The sequence below is a fragment of the Antechinus flavipes genome, chromosome 4 (genome assembly GCF_016432865.1).
Source record: "Antechinus flavipes isolate AdamAnt ecotype Samford, QLD, Australia chromosome 4, AdamAnt_v2, whole genome shotgun sequence".
NCBI classification, from domain to species: domain Eukaryota; kingdom Metazoa; phylum Chordata; class Mammalia; order Dasyuromorphia; family Dasyuridae; genus Antechinus; species Antechinus flavipes.
This window is the reverse complement of record NC_067401.1, coordinates 226,637,212-226,656,040: the sequence shown is the minus strand read 5'-3', so window position 1 is coordinate 226,656,040 and position 18,829 is coordinate 226,637,212. Positions and strand designations below refer to the sequence as shown.

Below are 18,829 nucleotides of genomic sequence, written 5' to 3'. Positions count from 1 at the left end.
TCTTCTGTCTATTTTTCTTGTCATGATGTAACTTTTCCTTTGGTGTCAGGAACTATAGTCACTTCATTAAATATGTGTAGATCCAGTAAGTATTTCAGCCACAGAGGAAGGCATTCTCACAGAAAGAAAAGGGAAAAAAATGGTCACTCACGGTATTGAATAGACCATCTATCTAAACCTGTCCTTATCTGGCACCTATGCCCAAGTGAAATAAGCTTCCCAATTTGTACGTGGGCATAATGCCATTGTAACAGATGGACATGAGTGTAGGTAACTGGGAAATTATGCATATACATTAAATATGGGTGCTAAGAGCATGAATTCTATCTAAGAACATGAAAACATCTGTTGGTTCTGAGACACTGTGTATACCGTTAGTACCATATGCCATCTCAGTGGGAGGCTCATGTAAGATTGGCAAAAATGAGTCCTCATGAATTTCATGTAAATTGTTTCACTGGGTGCATTTTCCTCACCACAGGCAAAAGGAGTATGGAACAAGTATTATGAATAAATTACATACGATTGAAAAGTAATACAAACAAAGGAATAATTTTAGAAATTACAAATTAAGTACCTTGTGATATCCTGGAATACATAAAGGAATTTTAGATGTTATGTGTATTTGATTATTTCTGTATGTAATCCATAATATTATGTATAATACATACCCATATTCATTAACATTAAATTCTATACATTTGAATATTTTTTACAGATGCATATACATTTTAATATTTTATTCCATGTCATATACTAGATTAATGTTATTTTATGTTTATAGTTTTATTGTCACAATTTTAAACAAAATTTGAAGACATAAACTATTTCAGGGACTTCTTAATGATTTGTTTTTACTGGGTGATTTTTTTACACTAGAAGCAACTTCTCTATTATTTGAAGGCTTTTCTTCCAGTGTGGTGATATTCATTTTATTTTATTTTTTATTATAACTTTTTATTGATAAGAACATATGCATGGATAATTTTTCAATATTGACCCTTGCAAACACTTCTGTTCCAACTTTTTTTACCTTCCTTCTTTCCACCCCCTACCCTAGATGGCAGGCAGTCTCATACCTGTTAAACATGTTAAAGTATAACTTAAATATGATATATGTGTATATATTTATACAGTTCTCTTGTTGCACAAGAAAAATCAGATTTAGAAAGGTAAAAATAACCTGGGAAGTGAAACAAAAATGCAAGCAAACAATAGGAGTCTAAATGCTATGTTGTGGTCCAATTCATTTCCCAGTGTTCTTTCCTTGGGTGTAGCTGGTTCTGTTCATCACTAATCAATTGGAATTGAATTGGATCCTCTCATTGTCAAAAATATCCACTTCCATCAGAATTGATCCTCATAGTATTGTTGTTGAAGTGTATAATGATCTCCTGGTTCTGCTCATTTCACTTAGCCTCAGTTCATGTAAGTCTCTCTAAGCCTCTCTCTCATTTCTTATAGAATAATAATATTCCATAACATTCATATACTAAAATTTACTCAGCCATTCTTCAGGTGGTGGACATTCATTCAGTTTCCAGTTTCTAGCCACTACAAAAAGGGTTACCAACAACATTTTTGCACATACGGGTCCCTTTCCCTTCTTTAATATCTCTTTGGGATATAAGCCCAGTAGTAACACTTCTGATCAAAGGGTATGCACAGATTGATAATTTTTTGAGCACAGTTCCAAATTGCTCTCCAGAATGGTTGGGTCCATTTACAACTCCACCAACAATGCACCAGTGTCCCAGTTTTCTCACATCCCCTCCAACATTCATCCGTAACTTTTCCTGTCATCTTAGCCAATCTGACAAGTGTATAGTAGTAGGTGATATTCATTTTAAAGAAATAATAAGTTAATCTATTAACATGTTTCATCTTAACATTTTATGATTCTTATTACGATTTTATTAGAAGTATGTCACCTTCACAAACATGTTTTATTTTTAACAAAGCTTAGAAATAATGCAATTTTGGGAGAAATGTATAAAAATTATATGGATAAGAGTTATTTCCCTTTGGTATATACATATAATGCTAATATATGCATATATGCATATACATTTATTTATTTATTTATCTTTAGCAGTCTGGTGGAATCAATAAATTTTTCAAAATAATATTTTAAAAAATAAAATAAAATGCATAGATTTACAAATAAAATGAATTACATGTAATTCTAACAAGAAATCTTTATTAAAAGTTCATGCCTCTCAATTTGAGAATTTCTGGTATAGAAGCAATATAACAAAATAGAGCTTGGGACTTAGGCTCAATCCCAACCTTATATACTTATTAATTGGCTGTGTGACCCTGGAAAAGTTTGTTAATTTCTCTTGACTTATTTCTTCAGATATAATAGGTGAGGTTTAGACTTGATGACCTTTAAAGTTCCCTTTGCTCTAAATCTATAATTTGTAAATACTTACAAATCAAAGTACATTTTCCCTTAAATTTGCCAGATAATAGCAAGCACAACATGACTTCATTTCTAACAGATTTTTAAACAGACTTAAAATGTTAGCATTCATTTTTTTTTCCCCAATAACCAATTGACCACTTAGATTATTGGATATACATGCCTAAACTTAGGGATGTAACTATAGGGAGTGACCATTTCTCCAAGTTTAGATTTGGTGTGTATGTGCACACATACATTCAATAGAAACACACAGATACATCTATACATGTACATATATAGACACACAAAAGGTCTGCATCAGGACAAATAATTACTTTATATAATTTATTTAAATACATATGTATTTGTATCTATCTATATACATATACACACATGTATATGTGTATACACACATACACACACACATATATGCAAGTAAACATATATAGTAGATTATTACCAAATTTTCTGTTTAAGGTATAGTTTTTAATTATATATCACATTTGCATAGATGTATTTTTTCTAATTAGTTTACATCTACATTAGTAAGTTTGATTCATGAAAATAACTAAGTGATGAAACCATAATTAAATACTACAGGCATAATTAATGAATGACAGAATTATTGGAAAAACCAGGCTATTCAACAATCATTTAAATATGGGGAATCTAGTTTCATAAGATGTTCTATCCAATGAAGAATACTGCTTTCATAGTTATGTCTTACATTTATTTTCAGATATACTGCAGGATTTGGTATATCTGAATTATCAGCAACCTCTTTTTAAATATTAAATATGATGCCTAAAACTTTGCCAGAATTAAATATTCAACAGGATATTCTGTCTTCAACTAAGCAATGTAGTAGTTATAAAAAATTAATTCATTGCTGGCTTAATGAAAAAAATTAAGTAAGCACTGCAGTTTAAAATTACAAAATTGTTTTAGATTATATTTTTGGTATCTGAGAGAATTTATTTAAGAATATATACACAGAAAACTTTATATATGTGTGTGTTTGTATGTGCAATGAGCATAATTTATATCTCTATGCCATCTATTTATGTAATCTATGATCTGGTCATAGATTTAATCAGCCCAGAAGTTTTAAGTCAGTATTTTGTGTGTGTAAATATATATATGAATATATATAATATAATAATATACCTATAATGCCTACATATATACATATATAAGAACATATGCATTGTTGTTATTGTTGTTAAAATAATTTGTTGAAATCTTGAATCTTCTCATTGAAGATCCATAATCATGTAAAAAAGCATTATGTAGCATTCCATAGTAAAGAAAAAAAAAAAAGATGAAGGAACCATATAGCCAATAGTATGACATGCACTTTAGTGAGCAGCCTAGTCCCTTATTGTGTACATCATAAGCATGCATTACAGAATGACAAGGAAAAAGGTTCAGAATTGAATAATGAGAGGATTGGGCTGAGTTTCATTTGAGTAATTGGTCAGCATTTCCAGTGATCTCATGCTGTTCTTTCTGTTTCTTTCTGTATATTTGAGGAGACATATAATCTTGTAATTATCTCTACTAATGCAGGTTTTAGCTTTTTTATGTATATTTGAGTTGGCATATAATTTTGTCACTATCATCACTAATGTAGACTAGAGCACATTCATTTCTTATAAACCTGAAGGATTCTTTCTGTAAGTTTACCATTGATGATACTCAATAATATGTAGGTCTTCCTTAAATTCATTAAGCATTTTCTGTCACAACCTTTAAATTATTTAATTGTTAGACATTTTCAGGATCCTGATAGTACCTTTTTACTTCTTTTTTTTTTCCATTCCTACATATTTTCTTTCATTTTTCATATTCTGGTTGTTGGCAATATACTGCAACTTTCCTAGCCCAAATATGTGTATTGTGGCTGTTTCTTATGCTACATATGGTTCATATTTTTTTCTTAATTGTGATATCTCATAATTTGTAGCCATGTCACCATAAGCAGATGATTAATGTTAAAAAGATGAACTTTTGTGTTAAGGTGCAACATAGAATCAGTGAAAATGCTGCCCATTTTCTCAAATGAAATCCAGCCTCATCTGTCTTGTTATTCAATTCTGAACCTTTTTCCTTGTCCATCTGCAGTACATGCTTGTGATATGCATAATAATAGACTAGGCTACCCATCAAAATGTATGTCATAAAGTTGGCAATATGTTTTACTCATCTATTTTTAATATGCATTGCTATATGGAGCTGTTTTGCATGACCATGAATCTTCAATGAGGAGATTCTATTTTGATCAGGTTTCTAACCAAAATGACAATAATAACAATATCAATGATATAATATTACATATTAGTAAATTAGTATGTCATGTTTTAAAATTTTCAAAATGTTTTACATAGATTATCTTACTTGATCATATAGCAATCCTAGAAGGAATTATTTTTAGGGCCCTTATTTTATAGATGAGGAAACTGAGTCTGACAAATATTCATTGACTTCTCCAGAGTTACAAAGTAAATTTCTGAGTCAAATCCAGTATACTAGTCAATCTAGGCAATGTCTCATATTTGATATAATTAAAATAATAGTAAGACAGAAAGAAACTCACCATTCATAATCAATCTGTAATTTGTTTGTGCTACACAGGACATCCTTCCTGATACTAGCAGATAGTTTTTTGGTAAATATTATTAGTATGATTAATATTAACATTTTCTATAGACATTATTTCTTTTCTATTTCTTCCTTTCCTTATTTGTTCTTCAAATTTAATATTAATTTAGACCTATACTTTGACATGTGTGTGTATGTATGTGGGCAAAGTAATATATTTACATACTTATCTGAGTCTGACCTATCCTGATAGTAGCTTGTCATTTCCTATCTATTAAGATGTAGCTAATTTTCTTTTTTGGTGATAGAGTCCTATACTTTCCATGTCAAGCAGCTTTTGATTTATGACTATTAGTCTATGATACTCTCTGTAATCTCAAAACTTTGTTTTTCTTCACTTTTTTCTTAATTACATTTTAATGTGTTTTTGCCTTCTTCTTGGTATGGTTGAACTAGTTTGAACCAGTTTAGAAGAGCCAACTGTTAAATTTTCAGTCTTAGCATTTATTTATACCTTGAAACTAAACACAAGATACAAATCAGTGTTTGATGTATTTTATGGTCCATGTGTTCATCTTTCATTCTTGAGGAGGATCAATTACATCATGAGTATGAATTCTTGACTTGTAAATGAATTGAGTTTGAGTGAGACAGTACTACAGTTCTTCCTCTACTCTTCCTCCAGAGTCATTAAGGTCCACTAAAGAGACAAAAGTCAAGAAGTCTGGTGATGGTCCAGAATGCAGTAGGAGTAAGAAAACTGTGGAGAAAATGAGAGTACTGCAGTTTTGTATTTTTTCCTGAAAATCAGTTATTAAACATTTACCAGAACATCATTGTGTGCACTCCTATATCTGTCCTAACCTTAAATATTGAAGATGTTAACTGACTTGGTTTGGAGGATTTTGTCAGGTTCTTTCGAGAATTTCTATCTTTCTTCATTCCCTGCAACAAATCTGGGTACATAAGCGATCATTATCTTCTTGGGAGGCTTTTTTCTTAGATCTTTTATGGGAATTACAAGGCATTATGACTGAATATCCCGTAGATTGGTTTATAATTGCCCTATGAAATATAAGAAGCTAATTCATTTCTGAAAGAAAAACAGAAAACTGTGATAATTTATTTCCCTCCTCACTTACTTTATAAGAATGTCAACATGATTGTTGCCATTCTGTGAGTAGTGCTCCAGCTTTGACTGGAGGAACAAAAATTTAACATTAACAACAAAAAAAGTTAAATCAGTAGCTATAGATGATAGGAAAGGTTATTCTGTCCCATTTTACTCCATTATACTAGTATCCCTGTAAAAGTGAACTATATATTCTTGAGAGCCATTTTGTGTGTTTATTTCATGTCTTTCCATGGTCAAATAATTCATCACACAGAGACCAATCTTCTGGTGATGAACATCTGTGTTCTTAGACTAGTTCCTAAACATCAAATATATTCTACTCTAACCTTTCCAGTTTGGCAGAAATCACCAAGCATTTTGTTTTTTTGGCATAACCTTGAAAAGCCTAGAGTAGAATTTGGCAAATTACATCTTGAGGGTTAAATCCAACCTGATGCCTGTTTTTGTACGATTCAGAAGCTAAGATATGTATTTTTTGACATTTATTTATAAAAATGTACAAAAACAGGTAGGAAGCTGTATTTGGTTTGTGGGCTGTCATTTACTGAATTCTGCTCTTTACCATGCCTCTGAGAAGAATGTAAATAAGGACTTTTGTGATAGAATGCAACTTAATAAATATGCAGAGTATATATATTTTATGATAGCTATTTTTGGACAACCTCATTGTTGACAAATCGATTTTATTAACTTTTAGGTATTGAATTTGGTATATCAGTTTTTTTCTGATTGAATTGAAGGCCATAAAATTGAAGTTCTAAAAGTATTTAGAGCTTTGTCACCTGTAAATATTATATTTCTGTTCAAAGAAACTCAAACAAATGAAAGAATTTCAGTTTACTTATAGAGATATTGAGATTGCAATGCCTCTAGGGGAAATATATAAACAAATGATCAATAAATATTGCTTAATAACCATTCTTAATCAGAGGTTAAGTTGGTTTCCCTATTTTTTTCTCATCCTGCACTTATTAGATAAAACAAATATATAAACTGAATTTTTCTGCTTTTTATGAATCTCCAGGGAGAAGACACCATTTGTCCTTTTATTGGTCCTCTACAGTCTTATTTCTTTTACCTTTTTAGCTTTGCTTCTGTATATTCTCCTACATTTAGTTGTTCCAGATGAATTATGCTACTTAGTATCATTTAAAATACTTTATTCTCTCCCATATCCATGATTTTGTTCATGATCTTCCTTATAACACATAGTTTATAGAAGCTCTGAATTGGAAGTGACCACAGTGGCCATCTTTTCTAAACTAAATTCAAACCAAAAATGCCATCTATAATACTTTCAAAAATGTTAGTGATGACTTTGCTTAATAATTTCCAACAAAAGGAAATCTAATACCTCTAAATTACTCTATTTAACTTTTAGATAAATTGAATTAGTATATATTTGTACTAAAACCTAATGCAAATTTATCTCTTTACATCTTTTACCCTTTGCTTCTATTTATCCTCTTGAATCCAGCAAAACAAGCCTAATACAGATTCCACATGACAGTTCATCAAATGGCAGCTATCATTTGCCCATTCTAAGATTTAATCTCTTCAGATGAAATCTTTTCCATTCATTTATATGAAATATGTGTGATATGATCTTAAGGTGCTTTTCCATTCTCTTGTCCCATATGTAGTTATCCCTCAGCTTGCCTATATCTTCCTAAAGTTTAGTGCCCAGAACTGAACTCAATACTTCAAATATAGTGTGACCAAAGCAAAGTAAAACAGCACCATTATTGACTTGGTCCTAGACATGAAGGTTTTCTTAATGTAGTTTAATGCAATTAGATATTTATTAAATCTATCATATGCTAGGCACTGTATTCAGTGTTGCAGAAGCAATGACAAAACAAAAGAATGCTTGCTCACAAGGTGACTGAATTTCTTCCAAGGAATACATTGACAGTAAAACAAACATGTGTAAAGTAAACACAAAGTGATTTGCTGGAAGGGAACATAACTGGAAGGATATCCAGGGTCTGATATAGTTGAGGTCATTTGCTTGAGCCTAATATCTCATTACCTTAAATGGCTAATATATCGCATTATTGACTTATTAGTCTCACAATCTACTAGACATACCCAGGTTTTTCAGACAAGAAAACTGCTACCCAACCATGCATCACCCATCATGTTTTTATGTAGTTATTACAATCTGCTAGTTCTGACTTTGTGTATTATTACCACTTTGGATAACCATTTTATCCATGCATTTGTTTGAACTACTAGTAAAAATGTTATAAAACCTAGAGTCAAATGCAGATTCCTTTGCATCTATACTAAATACTATTCTCCATTAGTAAGTGCTCATTAAATCTGGTTTTTCAGTTAGGTTGAAATGGATCTAATTGAACTGTGCTCTAGGAATGATAATTCATTATATTGTCTATAAGGCTAACATGACAGTCTGTGGAAATTGTTTTATAAAAGTGTATTCATGGCAATCCTCAAATGTAGTTTTGTAAGCCTGTCCAGAAAGAATACAGGAAAAAACAGAAGTCAGTGAGGCACAATTCTTTTTTTTTTTTTTTGGAAAAAAAATTTCTTTACAACATTATCCCTTGTACTCACTTCTGTTCTGACTTTTCCCCACCCTCCTTCCACCCCCTCCTCCAGATAGCAAGCAGTCCTATATATGTTAAATATGTCACAGTATATCCTAGATACAATATATGTGTGCAGAACCGAACAATTCTCTTGTTGCACAGGAAGAATTGGATTCAGAAGGTAAAAATAACCCGGGAAGAAAAATAAAAATGCAAATAGTTACATTCATTTCCCAGTGTTCTTTCTTTGGGTGTAGCTGCTTCTGTCCATCATTGATCAGTTGAAACTGAGTTAGATCTTTTCTTTGTCAAAGAAATCCACTTCCATCAGAAGACATCCTCATACAGTATTGTTGTTGAAGTACATGATCTTCTGGTTCTGCTCATTTCACTTAGCATCAGTTCATGTAAGTCTCTCCAAGCCTCTCTGTATTCATCCTGCTGGTCATTTCTTACAGAACAATAATATTCCATAACATTCATATACCACAATTTACCCAACCATTCTCCAATTGATGGGCATCCATTCATTTTCCAATTTCTAGCCACTACAAAAAGGGCTGCCACAAACATTTTGGCACATACAGGTCCCTTTCTCTTCTTTAGTATCTCTTTGGGGTACAAGCCCAGTAGTAGCACTGCTGGATCAAAGGGTATGCACAGTTTGATAACTTTTGGGGCATAATTCCAGATTGTTCTCCAGAATGGTTGGATTCATTCACAACTCCATCATCAGTGTCCCAGTTTTCCTGCATCCCCTCCAATATTCATCATTATTTTTTCCTGTCATCTTAGACAATCTGACAGGTGTGTAGTGGTATCTCAGAGTTGTCTTAATTTGCATTCCTCTGATCAATAGTAATTTGGAACACTTTCATATGAGTAGAAATAGTTTCAATTTCATCATCTGAAAATGTCTGTTCATATCCTTTGACCATTTATCAATTGGAGAATGGCTTGATTTCTTATAAATTAGAGTCAATTCTCTCTATATTTTGGAAATGAGGCCTTTATCAGAACCTTTAACTGTGAAAATGCAGTTTGTTGCTTCCCTTCTAATTTTGTTTGCATTAGTTTTGTTTGTACAAAAGCTTTTTAATTTCATATAATAAAAATTTTCTATTTTGTGATCAATAATGATCTCTAGTTCATCTTTGGTCACAAATTTCTTCCTCCTCCACAAGTCTGAGAGGTAAACTATCCTATGTTCCTCTAATTTATTTATAATCTTGTTCTTTATGAGGCACAATTTTTTGAAAAAGAAAGTATTCTGAGACTGAAATCTTCAGTGACTGCTTCTGACAAAATATGAAATATTTTGCTGTAATAGTCCCATGTATCTTAGCCATAAAGTGAGAGATGGCTTGTTATCTTTAAGGCAAGGTCATCATGATTTTTAGGCACTACTTTTTTGTAATGTTCTGGTTTGCTTTCTGGAGGTCTGGACCAGCCTTCATTTCAGCTAAGTAATCACCACGAGAATAGCCAGAGATAAAGTCCAAAAGCCTTTATTATCTCCTTAGTCTGTCTCCTTACCTGGGGCTTGGCCAGCTTTTGAGAGGCCCTTCAGACAGGCCTTGGTTTCAGTGAAGGAATAAAAGAAGGACAGGCCAGCCACCACATGTGGTAGGAGATGAAGTGTCTCTCCTTGGCTTAGAGCTTGAGCTCCAGTCTCCAGTCCTCTGTCTTTTCCAAGTCTGTCTCTAGGTCTGACTCTGACTTCTTGAATACTCTATTACAATTAAATCCATCCATAATAGTGAATATAAACCAATCATTACATCACTAGAGAACCATTATTCCTTGTAAGATTAATTCAATCATACTGAACTAAAGAACTATTAATCACCATGCTAAACTAAATAATCATTGTCTCATCAATGCCACTGAGTTAACAACTTATTGTAAGAATCCTTGTTTCAAGTAGACTTCTCCAGAGTTCTGGCCCATTACACTTTTTAATGATATTTTCAAGCACATTCTGTATTATACTATTTTCATTCTTTGCTTTATTCTCCCTATATTAGTCATAAAGATTATTTCTCAAAATTCCTCATCATCCTCAATTTTTGCCAACCAATAATATTCCATTATATTCACCAAAAATATTTTTGAAGGCATTCCCCAGTCATTGAACATTCACATTTTTTTCCTAGCTTTTTGGTAACAGAGTACTGCTATGGATATTTTGTTGAATATTGTTGAATATTGGACTCATCAAGGATACTCATCAATACTCATCAAGGATAAGCACCTGATAAAGATATACCTGGATGAAGTAGTATAAACAGTTTTATCACTCTCCTTTCATAATTCCAAATTCACAATCAAAATATCCAGAACAAATTAATAGTTTTGTCAAAAGTGCATTATTGTATATTTCTTCCCACCATTCAACTAACTTTCTTTTTTTTTAACTATCACTTTTATTTATTCTTTTTAATAAAGTTTTTTTTTTTCATTTGTTTTTCAAAACATATGCATGGACAATTCTTCAACATTTACCTTGCAAAACTTTGTGTTCCAATTTTCTCTCCCTTCCCTAAACTAACTTTCAATGTTCCTATTTTTTTATTATTGTTTAAATTTTAAGTATTTAATAAAACTAAATTTTAGCATGAGGCAAAGCTTCAAAAATATATTAAATTGTATTTTTCTTATTGCTAGATATTCTGAATAGGTTTCAAGTAAGCAGTTATAATATGTAGTTATTCTTTTGAAAATTATTCAAATTCTTTAAATATATTGCTACTAGAAACAGGCTCTTGATCACATATTTCTGTTAATTCTCTATGTATCCTGGATATCAGATTTTTAAAGGAAAAAGATAATAAATATTTCCTCATTTGAAGATTTCTTGCCTTACAGTTTTCATTTAACTTATTAGTAAAAGTTATTTTTTTTTATTTCCTTAAAGTTGGTTGTTATATGCTTTCATTAATGCTCCTCTCAACAGAATGGCTCTTTTAATCATCTTTGTTTTTCCTCATTCTCCATTTTTTTTCAAATTCAGTGAACTTTTATATTTAGACTACATATCTAATTTAAGTTGACTGTGATAGATGGTGTAAAATGTTAATCTCAACTTGATTTCTATTAAAATACTTCCTTTTTTTTTCCTCCCAGGCAGTTATTATTTTAAAAGGAATGTATGTACTTGGCTAAGTATGACTACTGGTTTTAATTGATTTTATTTTTTTCTAATAAATATAGTCTGATCCATTTTCCATTTTTAAGCCAATGCAACGTATTGTAATACCTACAGCTTCATGATATATTTTGATCTCTATAAACACTGCCCATTTCATTCATATGTTTATGTTTTTAATTCTTGTGAAGTTTTACTTGGGCTTTTATTGCACCAATTGAATTGTTCTTCTTTTTTACTATTTCTATTAAATATCCATTACGTAATTTCTTTGACATATGCCAAAGCTATAAATTATCTGATATATATCAGATAATATAATAATTTTCTTTATATTAGAGCAATACTCAACCATACCTCTATTAAATCTTCCTTGGGCATGGGAACGGAGGAGAAATAGTGTTTTCTACAAACATTTATAAAAATCTTTCATTGTTGTTTGAATAAAACCTAACTTATCTGAAAATATAGTGTTTTGGTGGATAAACAAAAGAAATACTTTATTTATACTGTGGTCATTTCTAATGTAATATTATTATTATTATCTCCCTTTTTGCATGTTTTTGTTCTTGCTAATTATATAAATAAACATTAATTATTATTGTAGATTTATTTTGGTATCCTGCTAGTATGATGAACCTATTAATTCATTGAGATTTTCTAAGTATGTAGTAATGTCCTACAAAATTCAATCATTTTGTCCTATCTTTGCCAATGTTTCACTATTCCAATTTTGGTCACTTGTCCTGTAATGGATTTCCTAGCATATTCGGGATGTTCCAGAACTCTCTCTCTCTCTTACATATATTTATGTAAGTATGTAGATATGTATGTATAAAACAAACTCTGGGGAGTTTTATTTAATCCATTTTTATATTGAAAAAAATTAAATCTAATATTTCTCTCTTGCATAGAATGGTAGTGTTAATATTAGATATTGTGTAGGATTTTGATTATAGTACAGAAGGAATACTCCATCCCTATTTTTTAGAGTTTTAATGTGAGTATTTTATTGTTTTAAAATATATTTTTATAACTATGGCACTATGCTAAATACTTTACAAATATCATTATAAGTGATTCTAATATCTTCATTCATTCCCCTCAGCTCACAAGTTGAAGTTGGGTAGTCTCCATACTTCTTGCTTCCCATTGTTACTTTAAAGTTCTTACCTCACTTCCATTTCTCATTAACCCTTCTTATTTTAAGGTTTATGCAGTTAATATCTACCACCCAGTCCAATCTTAGTAGCTATCATCTACAGATCTCCATTATCATTCTCCTTCTTCATTGAGTTTGCTACCTGGACTTGGGGACTTCAAGATGCAAACTATCTCTTTCAAACATGCTAACAATTAACTTAGCCTACTAACCTCCCATGAATTGCTATTCCATCCAATTTCAGTCACACACAAAGGTAGTCAAAGCCTTGATTTTGACATGACCCATAAATGCATCCATTTCCATGTTTAAGAATTCCACAATTCACTCATCAGATCATAATCTACTAGATTTCAAGTCTCCCCCAATTTCTCTTACTATAACATGTTGTTTATTTTCACCATGACCTTTAATCTCTCAATTGCTAACCTTGAACTAGTCATTCTCTCTTCTTTTCCCTATCTTGAGTTATTGATGAACCAGTTCAACTTTACATCATCTTCCTTTGATTCACTACTCTATTATCAAATAGTACTTTGCCAGGCCTCATTTTGGATCACTTAAATCATCCACTACTTTCATGATCACACACATACTCTTGAATAAAAGCAGAAAAAATCATATAACTGTTCTGATAGGTCCAGTAAAAATGGGTGTTACATGATCTGAGGTAGACCCTCACTGCTGCTAGGAAATCTTATTATTCTTTCTTTATCAACTCACTTTACAGGAAAAAAGGAAATCATCTTTCAAGAGCTCTTTCTTCTACCCTCTTCTTAATCTCATATCATTTATATATATGCCTTCTTCACCATTGCCTTCTTCATCTGCATCCCACATGAAGAAGTTGTCTTACACATTACAAAGGCTAACTCTCCTACCTGCAGAAGTGGATCCTGCTTGATTCTCTTTCTACTAATTGCCTCTTCTGTTACCCCATTTTATCACTTATTTTTAACTTCTTCCTTTCCACTGATTGCTTTCCTACTGCCTACAAACATACTCATACCTCCTCATAATCAAAAAAATTATTTGATCTTTTATTACTCACTTATTATTTCTCTATATCTCTTCTGACCTTGTGGCCAAACTCATTGAAAAAGCTATTTAAGGGACTCCATTTTCCTTTTTTTTTTTTTTAATACTCTCTTTTAACCTTTTAACAATGTTGTTTCTGACCCTATCTTTCCACTTAAACTTTCTCCAAAGTTAACAGTGATGTCTTAATTGCTAAATACAAGGGCCATTTCTAAATCCTTATTTTCCTTGATTCTCTCAGTCTTTGACACCATAGGTCATTCTCCTCTTCTTGATACCTTTTATTCTCTAGTTTTCCGGATACCATTCTCTCTTTTTTCTTTTTTCTATCAGATTATTGCTTCTGAGGATTCTTTGGTTGATCCTTGCCAATATCATGCCCTCTAAATAAAGATATCCCACAAGATCCCATGCTAGGTTCTCTTCCCAACTCTGCATTGTTTCAATTGGTGATTTCATTAGTTCCCATCATTTTAATTACTGTCTTTTTGCTGATGATCCGCAAATCTGTCTATCCTGCCATAACCTTTGTATTCACCTCCAAACTTGCATATCCAACTACCTTTTCAGATATATCAAACTATATTCCAGTAGACATATTTAATTCAACATGTCCAAAACTCAATTCATTATCTTTCCTCCTATATCCTCCCCCATTTACTTCTCTATTTATGTTCACAGCAACATCCTCCTCCTAAGCCTTCAGACTCTTAACTGAAATGTTATGCTCTATTCTTCAATATCTTTCATACCCATATGCAATTCATTTCACCTGTCAATTTCACCTTTGCAAGATTTCTTGAATCTTCCCCTTTTTCTCCTTTGACATTAATACCATTCTGGTACAATCTTTCATCATCTCATGCCTAGACTTATTTTAAGTTCTAATAAATAGATAATAATAAGTTCTAATAAAAAAACAAATTTCTACGGGAAGCCTTTTACAACTCCTCTTGATTCCAGTTCCTTCTCTTTTGAATCACACACACACACACACACACACACATTTATAACACATAAATATTACATATATACCCAGAGTTAATTTACTTATATTTGTTTGTTTATGGTCTTCTCCATTAGATTGTAAATTTCTTGAGAACAAGAATTTTCTTTTGCCTCTTTTTGTATCCCCAGGTCTTGCCAAAATGCCTAGTATACAGTAGATTTTTAATAAATATCTATTGACTGGCACTATCCTCACAACAACCTTGGAAATTTGATGCTATTATTAGCTCCTTTACACAGTTGGGGAAATTGAGGCAGGTAAAGCTTAAATGACTTATTCAGGGTCACACAGCTAATACATATCTAGCACTATTTGAACTCAGGAAATCCTTATTCCATGAGCAGCAATCTATCCACTGCTATCATCTAATTGTCTATATATATATATATATATATATATATATATATATATATATATATATATATATATATATGAGATTAATTGTTATAGGATGTTGGTTATAAGCCATTGATAGACCTGTTCTTGATTTGAATTCCTCTTATTATATCCTGATATGATCCTCAGTTCCCTCAATAAAGAGGCTTTAATAATGTCTTTGCAAAAATCTTTCTAATACATCTTCTTTAATTAATCATTGTAAGTGGTTTGTGGGCTTAAAATTCCTTTTTTGTGTTCAATCATTCCATTGTGATAATTCTACCTACTTCCTACTCCTAACAGATTAATATAAATGCTTCCCTTTTAAAACAAATTCAATTGCTATTTAAGTGTAAAAAACGACATAAAAAGTGAATAATATTTGACTTGATTAGAAATACTAATTATCTAGTGTATGGGCTTACTGTCAGCCAATTGTGTAAAAGTCTATTTTTTTTATCATCAGATACTACAGAAAGTAAATAAAAAACCAATGTTGTGATTCAGAATAAATAAGTAAAACATGTGAAACAAGATTTATTTTGAAGAAAAAAACTATTTCTGGAAGACAGGTTTAAGAAATATGGTGACAAAACTCTATTTTGAACCCCTTGAAGCAGAAGAAAGACAAATATTAATATTTATATATGTGTACCTATCTGTTCATAGTACCTTTCATCACACTTTAGAGGCAATGAGTATAAACTTATAAGATGCCTCAGCATTCATATACACACTCACACACACACACACACACACACACACACACACACACACACAATACACACTATGTTCTTCAAAATATAAAATTCATGGCTTTAGATCCAGAGGGAGCTTTGAAGTTCATATAAAGGCCCTCATTCTACAGATGAGGAAATTGAGGCAAAGTGACTCTAGCATCATACAACTAGTAAATATCTGAGACAAGTTTTGAAATCAGGACTTTGACTTTTCAAATATAACATTGTACTATCTCAATTTATCTCTAATACATTCCATGCTAATATTTAAATCCTATATTTTGTGAAATTGAGAAAACCATCATAGTTGTGAAAAATAATGGTGATATATATGCAGCATTTTGATACTTATTACTTCTTTTCTTTAATGAAAAAAGTAACTCGAACACTATGAATGCATTGATTTATTATGCTTTACATATTTTCTTTACAAATTTCTTAAAAAATAAGATACCAAGCATATTAAACATATATTTAATAAGCCTATTTCTATTATATAGCATTAAATTTCCTCTGTTTCTTAAACTTCTTTAACTAATGATGATAAGAGCTATAATAAGGTGGGACAAGCAGTGTCTTGCATAAATAAAATCATAAATCTAATCTAAACCTTACATCCATCCATACAAAGATGTTCTAATCTGTGTCAGGTTGAAATTTGCCAATAAGAGATAGAAAAAAGGATCCAAAAGCCATAGACTAAGGATCTTCCTTGCACTTTACAAAGCATTTTTTATCTTCAGGAATTCCATATCATAATGAGGAGTGAAGGAGTATGACATGTTTTTTAAAAGGTGATACATTGGATAACGCCCTGAACTTGGAATTAGGAAGATGTATCTTCAAGATTCCAATCTGACCAAAATTAAAAGCATGCAAAAGCAAAGAAAAACCAAAAAATGAAGTCAGAATTTGAAATTTTGTATAATTTTAGCATATAACACTGTTTCTGACACATTGTCAATGCTTTGAAAGAGCTTATTTACTTGAAATGCTTGTAAGTTTATATATATATATAGAATTTCTTTGTTTTCCCTTTGCTATCATGTTTCTTGCTTTGACAGCAAAGGAAAAATTTAGCAAGAAAAAATATCTTTACCATTTGCTTATAAATGCTGTGCTATGGCAAGTGTCAATGTTTCAAAAAAATATTCCCAGATTTTTCAATTTTTAAAAAAATTTTGTACTTTTAAGTAAAATTTATTTGTTAATTAAAATAGTCTTATTATTTAATAACTGTTTTCATTTTAAAAAATAAAGTAAAATTCTGTCAGTGCATTTCTTAATCTGAGTGTTTATCTTTGCTTGCTAGCTACATGACAAATGATAAATGACCTCCCTGGATCACAGTTTCTTCATCTATAAAATGAAGATCTCTATGATTTCAATAGCCTAGAAGAGCACTTATAGGTCAGCTAGTCCAAATCAGATTCAGAAACTGAAAGCCTGAGAACTTTAATTGCCTTGATCCATGTGTAGTATGTGCTAGAGCACAAATATTAACCCAAATTTAATGCTCTGTCCACTGTACCACTACACAGTCACAAAACTGTTATTCTCATTGCAAGGCACTGTAGAACAAAAAAATTTAGGAAATGTACAAATTATTTCTATTATGGTTTGTGTTTTAAAACTCTAAGACTTTCACATCAAAATTTTTAATTTTGTTGTCTTTTTTTTTTTTTTTTTTTTTTAGGATTACAATGATGAAATTCGCCAGGAACAATTGCGTGAGTTATCTTATTTGAATGGCTCAGAGGACTCAAGTCGTGGAAGAGGTATTAGAGGAAGAGGAATCCGAATACCTCCTACAGCTCCTTCAAGGTACCTTTGCTCAGTTTGCAATCAAAAGTGAATTTAAAGATTGACATATACAATTTGACTCTGGACAAATCCCTAAGATTATAAATTGCAGTCTGTGGTATCAATTGCAGAGAAGGTAGCAACCTGTATAAGGAGGAGTTATCTGATTCAAGATTTTCCTGTATAAATGAAATTTTACTCTTATAACCTTGAATGCAAAGATTTCCAATCTGTCAGGTTGAGGTTTGTAGATGAAAGCTAGAAACAAGATTCAAAATCCATAATCTAAGGATTCTCCTTGCACTTCACAAACCATTTTCTATCTTTGGGATTTCCACAAAACATTGAGGAGTAAAAAAATATTTATTAAGTGATAACCAAATGTTAGGAAAAGATCAGCCAGATGATACAGTGGATAAAGCCATGAACAGATTCAGGAAGACTTATTTTCAAATCTGACCTTAGACACTGACTAGTTGTGTGACCCTGGATCAGTCCTTTAAAACTTGTTTGCCTAAAATTCCTTATGTGTAAAATGACCTGGAAAATGAAATGACAAAGCATTTCAGTGTCTTTGCTAAGAAAACCTCCTAAGGGATCACGAAGATTCAGACATGATTGAAAGATTACTCAACATTCTCCATATATCAAGATGCTAAGAACCTGGTAGATATCTCATATAATTTTCAAACAATTCTATGTTATAGATACTACTATTATCCCCATTTTACAATTGAGGAAATTGAGATAGAAAAAAGTTAAGTGAGTTGAGCAACCTGGCCAGGTCACATAGTTTAAAAGTGTATAAGGCCAGATTTATATTTTAGTTCTTCTTTAGTCAAGGCTCATTATT

General features: G+C 31.3%; 1 protein-coding gene across 2 annotated transcripts in view; it reads left to right on the top strand.

The window, feature by feature from the left end:
* Positions 1-18,829, top strand: part of KHDRBS2 (KH RNA binding domain containing, signal transduction associated 2) — a 903,675-nt gene that overhangs the window by 637,575 nt on the left and 247,271 nt on the right. For both annotated transcript variants that reach the window (XR_007953562.1, XM_051997202.1), the window contains exon 5: positions 17,870-17,997. Coding sequence is in view for 1 of the 2 variants with exons in the window: in XM_051997202.1 (XP_051853162.1) it covers positions 17,870-17,997 (128 nt within the window). In the remaining variant the exon portion in view is untranslated. The remainder of the gene's footprint in view (positions 1-17,869; positions 17,998-18,829) is intronic.